The sequence below is a fragment of the Durio zibethinus genome, chromosome 27, assembly GCF_047325235.1.
Source record: "Durio zibethinus cultivar Kanyao isolate XHJ-2024 chromosome 27, ASM4732523v1, whole genome shotgun sequence".
NCBI lineage: Eukaryota > Viridiplantae > Streptophyta > Magnoliopsida > Malvales > Malvaceae > Durio > Durio zibethinus.
This window is the reverse complement of record NC_143188.1, coordinates 18,189,142-18,209,683: the sequence shown is the minus strand read 5'-3', so window position 1 is coordinate 18,209,683 and position 20,542 is coordinate 18,189,142. Positions and strand designations below refer to the sequence as shown.

The 20,542-nt window shown below is 32.9% G+C and overlaps 3 protein-coding genes across 6 annotated transcripts; 2 read left to right on the top strand and 1 right to left on the bottom strand.

The window, feature by feature from the left end:
* Positions 1 to 2,151: 2,151 nt before the first annotated feature.
* On the top strand, positions 2,152 to 6,838 carry LOC111279974 (endo-1,3;1,4-beta-D-glucanase-like). Its single transcript, XM_022867066.2, has 7 exons — positions 2,152 to 2,347; positions 2,926 to 2,947; positions 3,646 to 3,766; positions 4,101 to 4,191; positions 4,377 to 4,466; positions 4,935 to 5,035; positions 6,525 to 6,838. The coding sequence occupies exons 1-7, from the start codon at positions 2,200 to 2,202 to the stop codon at positions 6,672 to 6,674; spliced, it is 723 nt and encodes a 240-aa protein (XP_022722801.2). The 5' UTR covers positions 2,152 to 2,199; the 3' UTR covers positions 6,675 to 6,838.
* A 1,283-nt stretch (positions 6,839 to 8,121) lies between these two features.
* Positions 8,122 to 15,238, top strand: LOC111279975 (mitogen-activated protein kinase 15-like). 4 transcript variants are annotated; one of them, XM_022867068.2, is made up of 10 exons: positions 8,122 to 8,861; positions 9,920 to 10,328; positions 10,490 to 10,617; positions 10,726 to 10,785; positions 11,485 to 11,634; positions 11,750 to 11,905; positions 11,987 to 12,198; positions 13,072 to 13,173; positions 13,464 to 13,624; positions 14,487 to 15,238. In XM_022867068.2, the coding sequence occupies exons 1-10, from the start codon at positions 8,838 to 8,840 to the stop codon at positions 14,777 to 14,779; spliced, it is 1,695 nt and encodes a 564-aa protein (XP_022722803.2). In that variant the 5' UTR covers positions 8,122 to 8,837; the 3' UTR covers positions 14,780 to 15,238. The 4 variants fall into 4 exon arrangements, with proteins under 4 accessions (XP_022722803.2, XP_022722802.2, XP_089612418.1 ...); XM_022867067.2 differs by having other exon boundaries at positions 8,141 to 8,861; positions 14,484 to 15,238; XM_089756292.1 differs by having other exon boundaries at positions 8,158 to 8,861; positions 9,936 to 10,328; positions 14,484 to 15,238.
* An 830-nt stretch (positions 15,239 to 16,068) lies between these two features.
* Positions 16,069 to 20,463, bottom strand: LOC111279976 (BTB/POZ and MATH domain-containing protein 2-like). The gene is made up of 4 exons (XM_022867070.2): positions 19,532 to 20,463; positions 18,864 to 19,212; positions 16,825 to 17,101; positions 16,069 to 16,464 (listed from the first exon to the last, which is right to left on the bottom strand). Exons 1-4 carry the CDS (start codon positions 19,948 to 19,950, stop codon positions 16,283 to 16,285), a joined length of 1,227 nt encoding a protein of 408 aa, XP_022722805.2. The 5' UTR covers positions 19,951 to 20,463; the 3' UTR covers positions 16,069 to 16,282.
* Positions 20,464 to 20,542: the final 79 nt, after the last annotated feature.

Sequence of the window (20,542 nt, the reverse complement as noted above, 5' to 3'; positions counted from 1 at the left end):
AGATGGTCTATAATTTTTTTCCTTTATATTAAAAGATTTTTCTCGTAATTCTTAGTGTATTTTATTTTATTTTATATTATTAATTATTATTTTATTGTTATAAATTATTATGATATATTATTTTTATGTTATTATATTTATTGCTTTAGGTTATACAAATTTCTTCTCTTATATATATATATATATATATATATATTATATACACGTAACAAGGAGAGTTGAAAGTTCCCTCCAAAAGGTCTTACCTAAAATTATATAAATATCATGCAAGTAGCTTTCATAATGACGAAAGCCATGAAATTAATGTTCCCTTTGTCACGTTTTTTGTGAAAGGCTAACTGATCATGTCCTCCAGTTGAAAGTGGAAACATGGTGGTGGTACCAAAAAAAAAAAAAAATGTCAACCCCTCATTGCTTTGAGAACCCACCAAGCAAGAGCACAGCATGTGGAGCAGGATCGCTTTAGAGAGACGAGAAGAAAAACGAACAAAAAAATTTTGGGGTTTTATAATAGTACCTAAACGGAGCGTTTAGGAAAGAAGAGTAAGGAAAATTCTAGAGAAGAAAAAGGAAAAAAAATTGAATTGACACATGTTTTTAAGAGTAATTTTCCAAATTACAGCATTTATATATCAGAGATATAAATATATTTATTAATTTTATGCATTTTGCTTATATATATATATATATATGATAAGTCTTAAGAAAAATAAAGTAAAATATAATATTAATTAACTCATTTAAAATTAAATATTAAGATCTGTTACTGTATAATAAATTCTTTTTGAAATAAAATTCAACTTGTTTGTGCTTTTGGAAAGTCCATTCTCCACTCAATAATTCAAGATATGAAATTTTTTTTATTGAAAGTTAATTGTTTAAAAAAACTAATGTGTTCATATAATCATAAATATAAATTAAAAAAATAGGAAAAAAATGTACGGTTAATGAGCTTTCTTTTTAAATTGTGATTTATTTGTATTAATGATCAAATTAATCATAATTCATTTATAGAAAGCAAGGATATTAGATATTTAAAATAAATAAGTATAATTAACTTAATCAAAATAAATTATTTTTAAATTAAAAATGCATTAAATTAAATCAAATGTATTAATTAATAGATATATGACTTTAACTTAAACTACCCATATATTAATAAAATAGATTATCTATATAAAACAATTATCATTTTTACCAAAAATTTTAAATTTTATATAATTTTTAATAAGATATTTTAATTGTATTGTAATTGTTACCATTTCTATCTAATCTTATGATCCACCGATCCCTTATCGAAAAGTCCAAAATTAAAACTTCGATAATGTAAAGTGTGACTTTTCTCTTTTAGCCTAATAATTAAAAAGTCAATTGAAAATCATGTAAAGTGGGTTTTACCTCGATATCCCCCTTTTCTCCTTATAAAGACATTAACCCTCTTTTGTAACAAAAAAAAAATGTAAAATTTCTTTTTCATTGAATTTGATGAAAATGAAATTTTTTAAAATTTTATTTGATTGGGCTTTTTTTTTGTATCTCTCTTATTATTTTTTTACGAGTTTCATTCAATTTATGTTTCTATTTTTTATTTTTTAATAAAATAAAAAAAGTAAAAAATAAAAATATATTTTAAAATAAAAGAAAGATAATAAAAATAAAAAAAATACCAATTAAATAGAACCTTAAATCATCAATCACATTAAACTAAACTTTCGAATTTTTATCCTCGTAGGCTGCAGGAAAATTGGTAACTTAAAAATTCGGAGCGAAAATAATATAAAATTATAATATAAAAATAATATAATTTAAAATTTTAATAATAATTATATTTAAATTTAATAAAATATTAAAATATATTTTATATTTTTATAACTATATAAATTATAAAATATAATTTTAATGTAAAATATAAAATAAATATATTAATTTTAATATTTTACGTAATATAAATATACAAATAATTTGATCTGTTCAAAAATAAAAGTAAATAATAAATAATATTACAAATTATATATATAAGCAAAAGATCTTAAATGTGGTGACGTAAGAGATGATGTAAGCATATATATATAGATATATGTATGTATATCTATATCTATCAATAAATAAATAAATAAATATATATAAAGTAAAAACTGATGCCTACCGAATGTTCGGGTAGAAGTGAAAGTTTAGTGTAAGTTAGAAGAGAGAAAAAGAATGTCAGGTCCTGAGTGCTGTTCTAACCCACCAAAATTAAACCCCGGAAGTGGAGTTGGTCATGTCGAGGAGCTTGCTGGCTTCAAGACTTATGTCACTGGATCTCTTCACTCCAAGCTGGCTGTTCTTCTTGTCTCTGATGTTTTCGGTAATTACCCATTTCTGCTTCAATCTTTGATGTGTTTTTTTTTTTTTTGTGTGTGTTCGACCATGATGATTAGTTGTCTGTTTAGGAATTGAGCAGGGCTTCGAGTGTTTTCACTCTAGATATGCACCAAAAAAAAAAAAAGACTCGTCTTTAGCATTTTTAGCTTTTACCCATGTTCTGATCTTTTTTACTTAATTTTTTGACTAGCTTGCAGACTATTTTCTTGAACCTATTCTATCTGGGTTTTGTATTTGAGTATGGGTTTTTATCATATTGGCTTTGAAACTTGTGATGGAGTTCTCTGTGAGCTACTTTGATACTGTAAACAAATTGGTCGAGCAGAAGGATTTTAGGGGTGTTTTTGCTTCTGTGTTCCTTATCTATCTGTAACAGAACTTTTTCTTATGTCATGGTTTTGGAAATTTTTTTACTATATATTGCTTTCATTTATCATTGTTTATGCAATTACTTGTCTCTCTTCCATGAAATATAGAGATTTGTTGTCATCATGATCATGATATTCGTCACCATCATCTTGATCATCTGCTAATTTAGCTGTTCTTGTCATGGCTCTGCAGGATATGAAGCTCCAAACTTGAGGTAAGACTAATTCTGCAAGTGAAACTAATTGTTGCTGATGTCCCAATTTCAGAATAGGCTCTAGTATACTTATATCTCATGCAATACTAATTGTAACAAAAAAAAAAAGGATATACAGTTAGCAAATTTAGTGCTTGGCATAATCTAATAATTCAAGTTGTCAAGTCATTAGAAAGTAGTTGATGGAAAAGCAACTTAGCAAGGTCCTTTGACATACGGAGTGCTTCTGGCAGTCCATCAACGTGGTCACATATCTCATATGGAATTTAATTATATGACCCACCTTGCCTCTATGGAAAATTCATTAGATGATTTATCTTGCTTCATTTCTTCAATATTTGTATGGATTGATTGTTTTATATTGAGTTGTTCTTTCCTCTCGTACTAGTTATTCTTGTCTTAAAATCCAGAGTGACCTCTCATTGTCACATTTTGAAAATGGAAATAACTGCTTTTGATATGAGAATATGGATTCTGAAAATTATAATTTAGCAAATTAAAATTTGGCATGCCTCTAATCGATTTTAACACATTTGGATTGTTTTGTTCATAGATGAGACTGTGATAGTATGGTAGTGAGCCTGTGGCATGGTAGTGTTAACCAATTTTATTTAACTACACGGTTTGCTCTATGTAGCACCTAGAGTTGAACTGTACCAGCTTCTGGAACCTAATTTCATTTGCTTTTGATTGTATAGAAAGCTTGCAGACAAGGTTGCAGCTTCTGGGTTCTATGTGGTGGTTCCTGACTTCTTATATGGAGAACCCTATAACCCTGAGAGATCTAATATAGCTGTTTGGTTCAAGGATCATGCAGTGGTTAGTGGCCTTTTGACAAATACCTTAAATCGTTTATTAGTCTAGTTGTATAATAAAGGTCCTTTGTTTAATACTTGATTTTAACTCTTTTTGGTTCCAATTGTATTTTGGACTCTCCTAAATTTATAGACCTGTATTAGTTTCTTTATAATTAGATTTAGTTTTGATTTTGAATCTGCTAACTGCATTCTGCTTTTGTTTACCCATTATAGTAACTTCTATTTTTCTATATCTCTTTACCTAGACAATTATCTAATGCGTAATGATGCATCGCATCATTACCTTTTGAAGTTTTATGCTCTGATGCTCTGATGCAGTGCATTTGCTCTTTTAGGATAAAGCTTTTGAGGATGCAAAGATAATAGTTGATGCTTTGAAAAGTAAAGGGTTTTCATCCATTGGAGCTGCTGGCTTCTGTTGGGGTGGTGAGTTTTCATTTATGCACTATATTTTAAATGGTTTCATTAAGACATCTTTACCCTGTTTAGACAAGCATGTGCTGGACTTTTGCAATTGGATATGATTTAAATATTTCATTTTTTAATCAGTTTAACTCTGCGATTGCTTTATTGCCTGAGATGGCTAATATTAAGTCTTTGGTTTATCTCAGCTAAAGCTGTGGTTGAACTGGCAAAGGATGCGCTTATCCAAGCAGCTGTGATGTTACATCCGTCATTTGTGACTGTGGATGATATCAAGAGTAAGATTCTAGTTTTTCGAATATTTCAATTATCATTTGTTCATTTCATTAGCAAATTGGTTTTATTTATTAACTTTAAGGTGAGTTTTACTGTGCTTTATGGTAGAACACTGGTTGAATCTTTGTGAAATGTTTTGCATAGGTTGTTGCATTAGGATTCAGTTAATTTTCATGAGGCCATGTTCCCTGAGCAGTTTCTAAAGGATTCATGGCATTTTAATCAAAAGATTCTTATTCCATTTTAGTTAGAAAAACTCTCACTTGCCTCTCTTCCTGTACTGTAAAGTGCCTGAAAATCTTAAAATCACTCTAGACGTTGTAAAAAAACAATTAGGTTCTGATTGACCATGTCACTAAAAGGAACTGTCTAACAGATTTGGTACTTCCCCCTCTCTCGTGTTTCTGTATGGTGTGTGTGGTAGTGGAAAGTGTACCTTATTACTAATGATTATGTGCAAATATTTGCAGGTGCGAAGGTGCCTATTTCAATACTGGGAGCTGAGATTGACCAAAGGTCTCCCCCAGAACTTTTGAAACAGTTTGATGAGATCTTAAATGCTAAACCTGAGGTAAGAAGGCCCAATGTTTGGTATCAATTTACAGTCAGTAGCTGTCATCTAAAAAAAATATTGGCTGCTGTTTTCTTCTCTTTATTGAATAAGCCAAAGAATTTGGTAAAAATTTGTATTTTCTGTGATCCATTCAGGTTTTCTTTCAATGAAAAAAATTTGCTTTGACATCTTATATTTTCTAGAAATGAGGAAATTCTCTGTTCCATACTCTTTCTTCACTGCTGCCAGCTTATATATTACAATTAGATGTTTCCCTCTCTGCATTTTTCTTATTCTTGGTTAGAAGTTTACTTGTGACAAGCAGCGACATTGAGTTAAATTTCACTCATTCACACACATTTGTAAAACACATATCCAAATTTTTTATAGTTTCGATATTATAAGTGCTGTTGACTTAAATGTGTGTTGGTAACAGCAAAGAAATTGAACTTATGTATTGAAGAAAAGCTTAGTTGTTGTTGATGTTGTCCTTGGTTAATAAATAGCTGGTATATTTTAAAGGGTTCTATTGGAAATTTGATAATGCTTAGTCTTTGATTACCGGTTGTGGGTAAGTTTTAAGATAGCGGTAGTAATAGGTAGTAGTTGGCTATATTTGTCAAACCACCAATCCCTGATGCCCACCACACCTTGTTGTGGTGCCCACCACACCTTGTTGTGGTGCCCTCAGGAGTGCCTTTTTCTCTTATTGCCTTGCACTGCAAACTTGTAATAACTAGACAAAATACAACTCCAGTTACTTGGGTCTGGTTATGACTTTTCCTGGTTCCCTTTTAACTTTGGTACATAGGTTTTGTTACCGTGGCCTGCTCGAATTTGAAACTTTGAAGATCTTGCTTCCTATATAACCTTAGGCTGCAAGTAGGGGTATAATTGAGTCGAGCCAAACCTATATAGTGAGAAGTTCGAGCTCAATTGAAAACTTGCTGCTCAAAACTCAACTCGAACTTGAGCTCAATCATGTTTTAATTTTCAAGTTTGTGCTCAATTTGAGATAAAAATTGAACTATTCAAATTCACTCGATCAGGCTCATTTAACAAATGAAAAATGAGCTCGATCCCTATGCTCGACTTCAAGCTTAATTATTTGTGCTCAAACTTGAGTTTGATAGTAATTTTCTAATTAAAATGATAAAAATATATGTTAAAATATAAAAGCTCAATTAAACTCATGAGTTACTCAAGCTGAGCAATAAGATGCTTGAACTCAGTTCGCTCGAAAAGTCAATCTTTTCTGTGGCCATGTGTCATTCACTTGAGGTTACTTGAGCCGAGCGATAAGATGCTTGAACTCAGTTCGCTTCATAAGTTGGATTTTTTTTGTGGCCACATGTGTTATTCACTTGAGGTTTTTATTGTTCTCCCGTTAGATCCCTGGCTACAAATTTTGTTCCCGAATGTCTTGAATTATGTACTTTATGGCCATTTTTATCACTACATGACCTGTCATTATCTCAGTTAGAAAATAATATCTTCAAATTTGCAGGTTGATAGCTTGGTGAAGATATTTCCAAAATGTGGCCATGGATGGACGGTAAGATACAATGTTGATGATCAAACAGCTGTGTCATGCGCAAACGAAGCTCATAAAGATATGCTAGAGTGGTTCGCCAAGTATGTCAAGCGAGAAAACTGATCAGATGATGTTAATTAGAACTCAGTTGCTGTTAGTGTTAAATGGCTGAGAATGTACCTTGAGTTTATACTATGCTTGTGTGTCTTAAGAACGCGAGTGAATTCTGAAAAGAATAAATGAGGGTTTGAATTAATTCTGGAAGAAATTAGAAGTGGATTCAGTGATACTGAGTTTTCAGACCCCACGTCTGAACTGCTGACTTTGAATCATGCTGACACGGTAGAGGAGTATTATAAAGAATATTATTATGACTTTGAATGCTCTTATCATCTTCATCAGCAACCTCAAGCCTGAAATATCTAAAGCTTTTAGCCCAAAACCCTTGTTCATGCTTTTAAAGATACTGAATAAACTGAGTTAAGCTTTGGACATGAGGCTTTGGATATGCTCTTAGTATTATTATTGAAAATAATTTTTGCATTAAAAAACTGCTTTTGATCTTATCCCAATATTAAACAACAAAAAAAATGGTTTTTTAAATTTGAAAACCTAAATTGTCAATCTAAACGGATTAATCAAAGAATTATGCTTTTACAGTGAAAAAATATATTTAAAATAAAAAATTACTATATTATTTATATATTAAATATTTTTTAAACATTTCTATCGTTCAAAATAATTTTTCATAACAAATTAAATATTCAAAAATTTTAATCACACTTTTTAAATATATTTTTTTAATTCATTTTTTTTTTCTGACTTAAACAATAATGCTAAAGTAACCTTCAACTTTTAGTAATAAAAAAAATATCAAAATAGGTCAGATTCGGTTTTTTTTTTTATATTAAATAATTTTATGAAAATTTAAAATTTGATTCGAATCGAATTTTTATATGATTCGAATCAAATAAAATCAAAATTTACTGATTTTATTGGATTTATTTATTTTAATTTTTAATTTTATATATTATTTTAATATAAATTTTTAATATATTTAAATAAATTTTAATATAAAAATATTATTTTTATTTTATAAAAATTTAAAATATATATATGCTAAAAAATATATAATTTAATTTTTTATATTTCGATTCGAAATTTAATTCAAATTTAATATATATTTAATATTTAAATTTAATTTAAATCAAATAAAAAAATCGATCAAATATTATAACTTCAAATCAATTATTAAATTTTTAAAATTTTTTTCTTATCCCTAATTACTTACACATTAACTTCTTCAGCCTTATCATAATCATTACTTTATCCTTTTGGGTGAAAAGATCAAGCAAAAACTTCTCAAGTGTAACATATAATTATAGAAAATGAACTAAATAATTAAAAATTATGGCCAATAAAACATGAAAAATATCAACTAAGTTGAGTGGCAAAAAGTGTCATTTAAAAAAAAGTTATTATGTTATCCTTTTCAATCCCACTTTCTTTTTTTTGGCCAGATGTTTTCAATCCTACTTTAAATTGCTTTAATTAATTAATATATTTTTTCAAATTATATAATTCCATTTGAGCCCTTCTCTTTCTTACACACAGAAAGCCTCCAACATGAAGCACATCATTCTTTGATCTTTCCTTTTTTATTTTTCACTTGAGATCCAAAAGCATTTCCACAAACCCAAAAAGCCCTCTTGTTCCACTCTTCAAAATAAAAAAGAAAAACCCAATCTTTTTCTATCTTCTATAAGCATAATAATTTATGTATCTCCTGTTTTTATAGTGTTAATGGCCTTATATAGATTCTCCAAGTGACTCTCATTTTCCAGCTCAATTTTTTAGGCTCATCCGCCAAAAAGCCAAAATCTTTTGGCCTTATTGTGTTTCTTGCCTTCAAAAAAACAATCATCTTTTCTGTTTTCAAAATTTTTCTATGTTATTAGCAAAAAAGTTGTTAATTTTAGCCTAAACACTTGAACTAGCTAACATTTGCTGTTGCTTTTGAACTTAAACGTTTTTTTCAAACCATTTCTTTGGGGGGTTTTTGTTAAGGTTGTTTTGATTGTGATCTTGATATTTTGGTGAAAATTTTTCCTTTTTTGGAATAGTTTTTAAGTCTGGGCTTTTCCTTGGAATTTGGTCTTGGCATTACTGGAATTTTGTTTTTCTGTGATCTTTTGATTTGGGTTTTAAGTGCAAAGTGACATTAGTTTACTATTGGGGCTCCCTGTTAGATGCCAATTGTTTTCTTCCCAAGCTTTTGATGCTAAGATGCAGCCTGATCAGAAAAGAAAGGTAACTTTTTTTTAGTTTTTGTATTTACTTGTATGAATATGGTGAATGTAAGATCTAAAGAAGTGAGATTTTATTTTGTTTTTGAATGTTATTCTGTTTTGTGTTAATTAGAATAAACTGTATCTGGATTTGCTTGGGTCATTAGTTAATGAATCTGTTCATAAATCTAATTTCTTTACTTATTGAATGGTTGTCTTGATTGCCGGCACAGCTCTGTATCTGGATGGAAAAGTAACAGCTTGTCATGTTTCATGTCTCATCTTCTAAGCCACATGCTTCTGTCCCTAGTTTGCAAGTTTATGGGATGTCCCACTTAAAAAAATGCTTGTCTTGTAAACTAATTGTCTCTTGTCTCTTTGTTTTGTTTTGGACGTTATAGGTGACTTAGGATTACTGTTATTTGTTGTTGATGTTGGAGCTACCACTTATAGTCGTTGGTTACTTGCTTTAACGCTCTGGAGGTTGACTAAGACAAGTTATAGGTTATAGTTTCATTTTATTTATCTATTCATCTGCTTTGTTATTGAAGTTTCCTTGATGGTAGAAACAAAATTTCCCGCAAGGCAATAATTTTGGTGTACCTTGCAATAATCCATCATGCCCTTATTGTGATTGATTCAGTTCTACTCTTTTTATTTAATTTTCACTGCTTTCAACCTCACTGTGTCAGTTTCACTTTATCTAGGGCAAAACTTCTGATGTTAATTTTCCTTTTCTTTTTTGACTTTCGATTTATTCATTTTGTTTGTTATAGGACATAGAGGAATAATTCCAATATACATGTATTTGATTTAACCTGGAAAAAAGTTGCACGAGGGATTACACATAGTGTTTTTATCATATGGCCTTAATTGATTGCCAAATGCTTAGGTGTGTGGAATTGTACTCTTATTCTCAATTGAGTAAGCAATCATGTTTATCTGTTGTAGTCCCACTGTGTTGGCATAGAACACTACTCAACCTTCCTCTTTTTGTATTTATGTAAAGCCTGTTATTTATAAGATTTAAACCTTGGTTATTACATTGATAATGCATTATGCTTTCCCTTTACAATGCAGTCTGCTGTGGATGTAGATTTTTTCACCGAATATGGTGAGGGGAGCAGGTATAGAATAGAGGAAGTAATTGGTAAAGGAAGCTATGGTGTTGTTTGTTCTGCATATGATACACATACTGGAGAAAAGGTTGCAATTAAGAAAATCAATGATATATTTGAACATGTATCTGATGCCACCCGGATCCTTCGAGAGATTAAACTTCTCAGGCTCCTACGTCATCCAGACATTGTTGAGATCAAGCACATCTTATTGCCTCCTTCGAGAAGGGAATTTAAAGATATATACGTGGTATTTGAACTTATGGAATCTGATTTACATCAGGTTATCAAAGCAAATGATGATTTGACCCCAGAACACTACCAGTTTTTTCTTTATCAGCTTCTTCGAGGCCTGAAATACATTCACACAGGTTATTCTCTTATTATAGTTTCAGCTACAGGATGTGATTTGATCCACTGGTTTGAACATAGATAACATTTTGAAAGTTACGTATGCATTGATGCTATTTCCAATTCTTGTTGACTTTTTCATTTCTGATGATCCTTCTTTTACTCGTTTTTGTTCCTGTAGCAAATGTTTTTCACCGGGATCTAAAGCCCAAAAATATCTTAGCCAATGCTGATTGCAAACTGAAGATCTGTGACTTTGGTCTTGCCAGAGTAGCTTTTAATGATAACCCCTCCGTGATATTCTGGACAGTAAGTTTCCTTTAGATGATGCTGCATTCAGGAAATAGTTTATATATAATTTGCAGAAGTTTGTTTCTTGGTTCAGAGTTGAATATTTTCTACTGGTTCCTTTCTTAGGATTACGTTGCAACGAGATGGTATAGGGCTCCTGAATTGTGTGGATCCTTTTTCTCAAAGGTGCAAAAATTATTCATGCATTTTATTTGATTGAAAGTAGCTTGCCTTTTTCCCTCTCTTTTATCATGATCCTTATTCTGGTTGGTTGATCTGAGGTTTTTTATTTATTTGCTAAATGGGCGTTCACTTTCCTCTCCCCCCCTCCCTAGAAAAAAACCTGTTACTTTGCGGTGTTGGAGATGCATTGTGCAATTAAATTTGTATTGTTACCACATATGGAGTTAGTGTTTTAGTTCCTCTTATTTTTTAGATGACAGTTCTCTAGTTAATAGGTCATGCAGCCTGGCAGCAAAGCACCTTATAGTTAAATCTAAGATGTGCATTCTCGCTGTATTCTGTTGATTTTGTAGAAGGAAACTTCAGGCAAAGGCAAATTGGTCTCTCCAGTGAATACATTATTGGGTGTGTTTGTGTGTTTCCCATCAAAGCACAATTTGGCTGTCTGACTACTCACTTTAACGGAAGCCATGGTTTTAACATCATTTGTTCTTTGTGCAACCAGCAGTAGTTGGCCTGCTGCAGATATCCCAGCCATAGGAATTTTTCCTCTATTTTTTTTTCTCTAGTTGCACATTTCAAGCATCTATTACCATCAAATGGCCTTCTACTCTATTTAAATGTGCCCATAAACCTTTATGCTTATATTCATTTCCAGTTTTTCTTGTTTTTCTTTTTTTTTTTTTTTTTTCGTGTTTTCAGTATACCCCAGCAATAGATATATGGAGCATTGGATGCATCTTTGCTGAACTTTTAACAGGGAAACCTCTGTTTCCTGGAAAAAATGTTGTCCATCAATTGGATCTGATGACTGATCTTTTGGGAACGCCATCTGCTGAAGCCATTGCTAGGGTATGTTTTCTGCTAATAGCTTGTTCCTCCACTTTCATTTGTTTACAGTATTCTATTTAAGTCATAGCCATTCAGAACCAGTTGTTCTATGCTAAAATGGAAATCATCTGAGCAGGTACGTAACGAGAAAGCTCGCAGATACTTGAGCAGCATGCGAAAGAAAAAGCCCATTCCATTCTCCCAGAAGTTCCCTAATGCAAATCCTCTTGCACTTCGTTTGCTAGAAAGGATGCTTGCTTTTGAACCCAAGGATCGACCTACTGCTGAAGAGGTATATGTTTTTTACTTTTCATCTACTCTTTTACAATGTATAGTCTCCTTCTAACATGGATATCTTTATTGTTCTTGTCAGGCCCTTGCTGATCCATATTTTAAGGGCTTGGCCAAAGTTGAAAGGGAGCCTTTTGCTCAACCAGTTACCAAGATGGAATTTGAGTTTGAGAGACGTAGGATTACAAAGGAAGATGTTAGGGAACTCATATACCGTGAAATTCTTGAGTACCATCCTAAAATGTTGAAAGAGTATTTGGAAGGATCAGAACCAACTGGCTTCATGTATCCAAGGTATTGTTCTAAATTAACATTTGTTTTTCTGGCATCTTTAACTATATGTCATCGTATTGAACCATTTGGGTTCTATTCTTGATATTTTTTCCAACCAGCCTTAATTCATTTGGTCTGCTATGGATGCTTTATTTCCTATGTCCTTTAGTGTTGAGAGGATTTTTGTTGCTTGATACATGATTCTCTTTAAAAGAGAACTTTAGCCATTATATGCATAAATCAATTGAAGAACCTTAATTAACGGTTGCTGATTCGACTCATTGGGGTTAACCTATAAGTTCATGCCATCCAAGTCTGGAATAAAGTCATTATATACATGAACAATTAAAGAAACTTAATGCATGGTTGCTGATTCGCCTTGTTGGGATGAAGCTATAAGTTTGTGCCATCCAAGTCTGGAATCAATAGACTTCGGCCTTGGATATTTGGTGCTCATCTATAATAGTTTATTGATTTTCTTCCAAGTAGAACTAGAGCAATTATATGCACGAAATGAATACAAAACCTCAATCAATTATAGCTGATTCCCCTCATATGAATGAAGCTGTAAGTATGCCATCCGAACCCTGGAATCAATGGGCTTCCTGCCTTTGAAATACCTACTTTTGTAAATATTCCTGTAAATTAAGGCTGTCCTTGAAGGCTAGAAATCAGAGACTTTGTGCCACTGCTATGTTGATTTAATGCATTTAGTTCAAAAGATATGTTGTTCTGCAGCCAAATGTTGATTTAATGCATCTAGTTCAAGAGATATGATGTTATGCAGCCAAGTGTTGACTCCTGATTTCTCAGATCTTTTATTCCCTATTGAGTTGCAATTCTAATTCTCCTAACTGAATAGACTATTACTCATATGCGAGTCTCTGAATGCAGTGCAGTTGACCATTTCAAGAAGCAGTTTGCTTTCCTCGAGGAGCACTATGGAAATGGTACAACTGCAGCTCCACCTGAGAGACAGCACGCATCTTTGCCAAGGTACTCTTATCAATATTAATTTGGCATGCTGCTTGCCATGTCCCGGGATGCCTCCCAGGTCTTAAAATTATACATTTTCACCATTTTTTTAAAAAGGCAAGATGATTTTATTGATAGGAGAAATAAGTACAAAATCCCATCATAGGAAGTAAAATAAACACCCATCAAAACCAATCCATCCAAAAGTATACCCCCAATAACCTTCATAGGAAGTAAAATATACATTTTCACCATTATGCCACCTGGTCTATTTTCTATACTGACTCCCGGATGAAAATGTTTGCATGCAGGCCATGTGTATTATATTCGGATAATTCAGTACAAAATTCAACAGATTTGACGAATAACTTATCTAAATGTTGCATCAAGGAGTCTGAGGAACGCCAAACCGAGAGAAGCTGTTGGATACCTATGACAAGGCTTCCCCTTCAAGTTCCTCAAAGCATCCAAGGTATGAATGTTTTTCTCAATAGATACAGATTGGGTTATCATTCCTTAAATTATTGTGTCCTTGTTTTTTTTCTAAGTTTATATCTCATTTGTCTTTGTTTTTTTCTAAGTTTATATCTCTTCTTCAACATTTATTGGTATGCTTGTGTCTCACTGATATTGGTAAATGGTTACAAGCACTGTCTTTCATCTCGCTTTAGAGGCATCAAATTCTTATCTCTATTTCATCTAAATCTGTAGATGGAAATACTTATTGCTTTAACTTTTCAGTGTAACTTAGCAAAGTAATATGAATGAATTAATTGATTTTCAATGTGTGCATGTAGCTGTGGTCAAGACCATAATGCGTATAGAATTTGATGTTCCAAGAGGATTTTTTGTTTGTCTTGCAAGTTTAAAATGGTGTAATCTTTGATATCGTCCAGACCAGGTGCTAGGAGCGCGTCATATTTGACTGGTTTTTTCTTTTGTCATGATTCATTGGTGTTTTATTAATGCTTAATCTGTGTACCTTTTTCTGTAGGACAAAAAGTTTTTTTCTTTTTTTTTTTTATAAAGACTCCTCCTCCTTAAGGCTAATCACCAGTAAAAAGTTGCAAAAGTTGCAAAAGAAACATGGTTGTTACAACCCTGAAATGTAACATATAAGGCATAATTTTGTTCATTATGCGAGTACAAGTACATGCTTTAAAATGACAGATGGAAAGTAAATATCCTACAAATTTACTGGGAGCAGCTGTCATGGACTTTAAAGTTTTATATAAACTGCTCTTCTCTCTACTTTTCCGTCTCCCAAACACTGCATCTGCTCCTAGTACCCTGTAGTATTTTACAATACCAACTCATCATAATGAATGCAGCAGGTGCTCCCAGGCCTGGGAAAGTAGTTGGATCAGTGTTGCGATACAACAATTGTGGGTCAGCAGCAGCAGCAGCTGAGAGTCTTGAACAGCGAAGAATGGTTCGGAATCCAACAGGTCCAACTCAATATACTGCCACAAACTGTTCATATCCACAAAGAAATCCAGCCAGTAAAAATGATAGGAGAGAAGATGAAATAGTTGAAAGTTCAAATGGTTTGCAGCCAAAGCCCCAGTACATGGCTAGGAAAGTTGCCGCAGCTCAAGGCAGTGGATCCGGAAGTCATTGGTACTGACCAAATATCAACTGCCAATGGCTAACCAAACGCCAGTGGGAATTTATTCAGTAATTGATCTTACCAACACTAGGGAGCCATCGGATGAAGTGATATTATCCGTGCTCCAGCAGAGCTGGTTAAAGAAGATCAGACAAACTACAAGTTTAGCTATGATTTGTAATTTATAAAACTAATCTCAAAGAATAGATTAAACAGTGCCTACTACCCTTCACCTCATGGTTTTCTGGTGCAGATCAATGACAAGATATAAGATATGTGAAGTTACAGAATGGAGGAAAAGGCCAAGTGAAATTTAACGTAGCAAGTTCTACTTATGTTCTCATTCTTTATTAAGGTAACTATGATGGATTTTTGTTGTCGTTTCCTTTTACTCTCCTTTTTTTACCTGAAATAAGTGCTGTTATTTGTTTCTTAACTTAAACAAGCATTTCAAGTAAGAAAATATGTTGATTGATATCTGATATTTGGTCTTAAAAGAGAAACATGTATGACTTCTGTATATGTTACAAACATTATTCCACTTTTACACCAATCCCAGCAGTCTTCATTCATAGTGTTTGAAACTAAGAGGTGACTTATCAATTGGCTTCTTGTGATTGTCACAAAATTTCATGGTTCTTACTTCGAGCTTTTAAAGACAAATAAATGCAGTGAGCTGGATTTTTCTTTTTGTCTGCTATCAAAAAAATAAATTACTGACGTGCTGACATAAGTTTCACATTCCTATATCAAAGAAAAGTGTATATTTGAATTCAAAATTTAGTTCAATTAATTTATGTGATCATCTTTGATAAAAAACATTCAATAAATATGAAGTTTGAATTTTAATAGTTGAAACATCATATAAATTTAGAGTATGAATCCCATTCAATGCAATCTCTTTTTCTGTTTCAAGTCTCTCAAGTTATTCCTCTATGTAACCAAAAAAAAAAAAAATTATACATTTGCAATGAGCAACTCCGCGAATTAAGTTGACCATAGATATATGTTCAGTTAAGCTTGGCCAGAGTTAGATTTGACAATTTTGTGTATCCAATACTTTAACAAATTTCGTGTCTGACACGTAAACAATACAAAAATTATTATCACTATTTGCATTAAATACCAAACAATACACGTTTTTTAAAAAAATTTTATTAAATCAATTTTAAATAATATCATTTCCGTTCATATTTTCTTTCGAATTGGGTTTAAATATACAGTGCTATCAGATATATCTACCTAATAATCATGGTGTGATTTGTTAGATCTTAGTTAATTTTTGACAAGAGTTATATACCATAGGCTTACTCCACAAAGATCTGAATCTGCATAAAAGCATGAATTGTGATCACATCTAGGCCTGTACAAACTCAAAAAAACACAGAGCCATTGAACATAAATTTTTCATGTAATTCATCAATGTTAGTAAAACCCCAAAAACGCCTAACGCTATATTCTAGCTTTACTTCTATTAGTTTTCATACTGAGCAGAGGCTGGGCTATATGTTATTCCCTAAATCACTGTAGTCTTGGTTTCACCCGCCGGCCATTAACATCACTGCCATCTAACCATGTTTCTTTATGATATCCACAAGCAATAACAGAATGCTCCCCTAGTTTCGCGACATATTGTAGCAGTTGAGTAAGAACACTCGGACAGCATTCCTTCACATACTCAAATCCATCTGTTTGCATCACAGCTGAAAAGAATACAACTATTTTGTCATTCCTCATGATCTCAGAGGAAAATACACAAAAAAAAAATTAAAAAAGAATTACTTTTCAGAACTCAAGATCTATGCAATCCAGAACATCTATTTCATTCTAGAAGTGCAGTGGTGGAGTAGACATCAAACAGTTCATAATCACACACCACTATGGATTCATTTTGTTGGTCACGGAAAACAAAGTGATGCTCCACATATTGGTGAATAATGTACCAAGTAATGTAACTTATTGGTTAAAATTAGCATACGACATAATGCATTCTGGTTCTGGACAGAGATTCTTATATTATTAATAATGAATATAAAACAGAATTGGGTTTTCACAGTTCCTACCTTTCAAATTTTCCGGTGATGCAACAAATTTTAGACATACAGCTTTCAAATGCAAACAGTTGTGTTGTTCTGCCAAGGCTAATGTAGTTGCTACTGTGTTTATTGCAACACCCTCACAAAGTTTAGCCTCGCAGAGCAATCTCAATCTCTCAAGTGCATAACGGTCAGCAGCAGCAAGCAGATGCTGAGCCACAAGTGTAGAAGCCCATTTAGAGGCTGAACCCACAAGCTCTTCCATGTCTGGTAGGTCATCCCAGTAAATAAAATGTAGTAATGTCTGCAAATATCCAACCATGGTTATAAAAAGTTATACTCATGAAAGTTTACCAAGCCACCTTGGGAACTTTCAAAAAAAGCTCTGCAGGTTTTATGCTTAGAAAAATCTAGAAAAGCAGAGAATGCTAACTTAATGTGTTTAATCAGGAAAAAAAAGAAAAGGTTAAAATATCGGTTCATGACAAGGCAACAGGAAGCAGAGCCAAGAATCTCCTAGCATGGACCTGATAATAAAATCAGCTTCCATATTCCAACTCCATGTTCACCAAAGTAAAAGGAAGCCATGACATCTTCTGTATCAAGTTTCACAGTTGCTAAGATATGCTTCATTGCATTTTTCCCACTACCACGCACAGTAAGCAACATTTAGGAATTAAAATAGATACGAATGCGAAGGAAATATCTGACACTCAGGAAATTCAATGCTGATGTTGCGAGACAAACAGCTGGATTTACTCATCCAAAAGCAGTATCCTTGACACATTTAGCTGAATCACTGTTGCAGACAGCTAAGAAATTTTGTCAAAACATTTTATTAGAGTATATGATCATGAAATCTCATTGGAACATGCTAGCTGAAATTATATTTGATAATAGTCCACTAGTTCCAATAGGTAATACTAACTACACCATGTGGAAACTAATGCAAAGAGGCAGCTAGAAAAGAAGCAAAGAAGATAGTAAACCTTAGCTGAGGTTAGGAAGAACTGTGTACAGGAGCAGCACCTTAGGAGAAGAATCCCAATGTATGCTCCTGTATAAACGATCCTGTATGGCACACAATTATTCACCTACCAAAAAGAACCAACAGACCTACCTCTTCCTAGGAAACTTGCTATACCAGAAAAAAAATGCTTATATAAAAAAAAAAGAGTTGTGATTATAAGTTCCTAAGAAACACAAAGAACTAGATGGGGATAGTTTAGGAACAGCCATTATCTCATGCCCCTAATCACAATAACTTGTGCTTCATAAAACAAGTTAAGCATTTAATAAACTTTGAAATTTATGATACACCAACAGAAAGACAAATCTCACGCGAAATCTCAATCCATGAAACCAGAAAAAATAATACTATAAAACCATTCCTTCTATTTAACAATTAACACTAAGACATCACATCAATAAAAACAGACTTCTCTTTCTTGATACCTATTACCATTCAGTTAGTGATGAAGAAAATGAACATTACAAAGCTTAAATTCGATGTCCAAGTCTATGGGGACTCTATTAAGAACTCTCTAGCAATGGCAACTAATACACAGTAAGAATCCACCAAGTAGCATTCTGATGAGCCTTCATCGTTCCCGTCTATATATAAATTGTGTAACTAGAAACAGTTGATTACAAGGATGAAAAAAAGCCAAAAGTTGCTTAAGTGAAGAAAAAGCCTGCAATATATATATATATATATACATATATATATATAGACATACATACATACATACATATTTGTTGCTTCTTTCTTAGGTGCTGATATTAATCATATCAGGTTTAAATCTGACTTGATAGTTATAGACTACCACAAAGCTACCAAAAGAGCTAGAGAAGATCAGAAGGAAAGAAAATGTAAAGAAAGAAATTATCACAAAGGAACATAACTAATTGGAGTTTCAACACCTATAAAACCCTAAGCATCTGGTATAGTTGAAAACTAGATCTATTTTTTAGCAATATTACGAGGTTAAGGTTAAGAGGGAAAAAAAGGGGGGGGGGGGGGAGGAAAAAATTGGAAATAAGATTATGTCAAGAGAGAAGGGAACCTTAAAAACAGGGGCTTCCATATCTTCTACTCTAATGCATTGGCTGTTTCTATCCTTCAATGGACCAAAAAATTGTGCCCTGAACACAGGTGAACGAGCTGCCAGAACCAACTTGTGAGCATCAAATATTTCCCCATCAACTTCAAACTTCACATCAGCTCCCTTTCCACTTTCCAATAGCCTCCCAAAATGCTGACCAAGATCAGAAGGTGGTACCACAATGGAATAAATTTTAGGTCCCTCTGTATGTGACTTAACTACACCAACACAACAGCGAATTGAGAGGCAATCATCTTTAAGGTAGTCTGATGTCTCCAGAAGAGTTCTTTTGAAAAAGCGTTTATAACCCCTACAACACATAACAATGGCAGCCATTTAATGATGTTTTCACACAAAATAAAACACAAAACCTCACCACATACTCCCCCAATAACTCATTTGATTTCCCTATCCCATTGGTGAAGAAAACCACAAATTGACATTGAATTTTCATAACTCGCCTTCCATAATGTAACCAGGCAAACAACTCACTCTCATTTGAAACTGTCAACAATAATAATCTACACCAATTAACCATTATCAATTCTAACTATCAAGGCCAAAATTCAATCAAAGATAAAGGCAATAAAAGTACTTTTACAACGCAAAACAAACATAAAAAAACTCACCACATGCTCCCACGATACTTAAGTGCGTAAGGCCCGCTCTCAAGCACCCTCCCGAAATGGCTATGCATTTTGTGACGACCTTTCCCACTCTGGTCCAAAAGGGTCAACTCAAAAAGCGCCCTTACGTCCGTTCCTTCACTTGCCAGAGCAATAAAAAGCGAAACGTAAGAAGCATTATCCTCAGCACTCTTGCCATCCGGGTAAAAATAAATGGCCCATTCATAGCCACCCACCATAAAAGTCTCTGAAGCTATGTATTTGCCCACCCCCATGCCCTTTGCAAGGGAGTAACCGCTGATCTTGAACTGGTGAGACCCATTCACCGTCTCGGTTCGAGATGTCGAAGAGGTTGAAGAAGATGAACAAGGAAAAGAAGTTGAGGGTTTTGGGAGTTGTCTGTGGAAGCTAATTGTGCCCATCAACTATGGAAGGGTAAATTTGGGATTTTGAAGATCTGGGTATTGTTATTTTGGTAGAAAAGGAAATTGAAATGAGTAATCGGTGAAATTTTACAGTTCTTTTGGGTTAATTGGGAATCGAAACTAGGAGGGGTTTTTGCGAAGGGGAAGCGAGATTTTTGAAGGTAAGTTTATTTAGAAACTGAAGAATTGGGAATTTCCTATTTTGATTGGAATCGAAAATTGCTAGGATACGAATTAGGGTTTTATTGATCGAATTGTCGTTAATTTGGATCAAAACTTAAGAACCCTAATTTGAGAGAAGCCTCGAAAACAGTAAAGAATTAGGATATTTGATCAAGAGGCAGATATGCCGATGGATGAAATCGAAAAAAAAAAATTTGAGAAACTTGAAATTTGGAGATTGAGAAAATTGGTTCTGGGAATTTAGGGACAAGATTGAAAAATTTGCAAATTGGAAATTGAGGGGAGAGTTGGCGAAAGCTGTTTTTGATAATGATTAAGCCTGACGGCAGAGTTTAACAGAGTGATATTGTTTTAAAAATGTTGAATGAAATGACACCTTTATGGAAGGAACCTCGAAGTTTCTCAA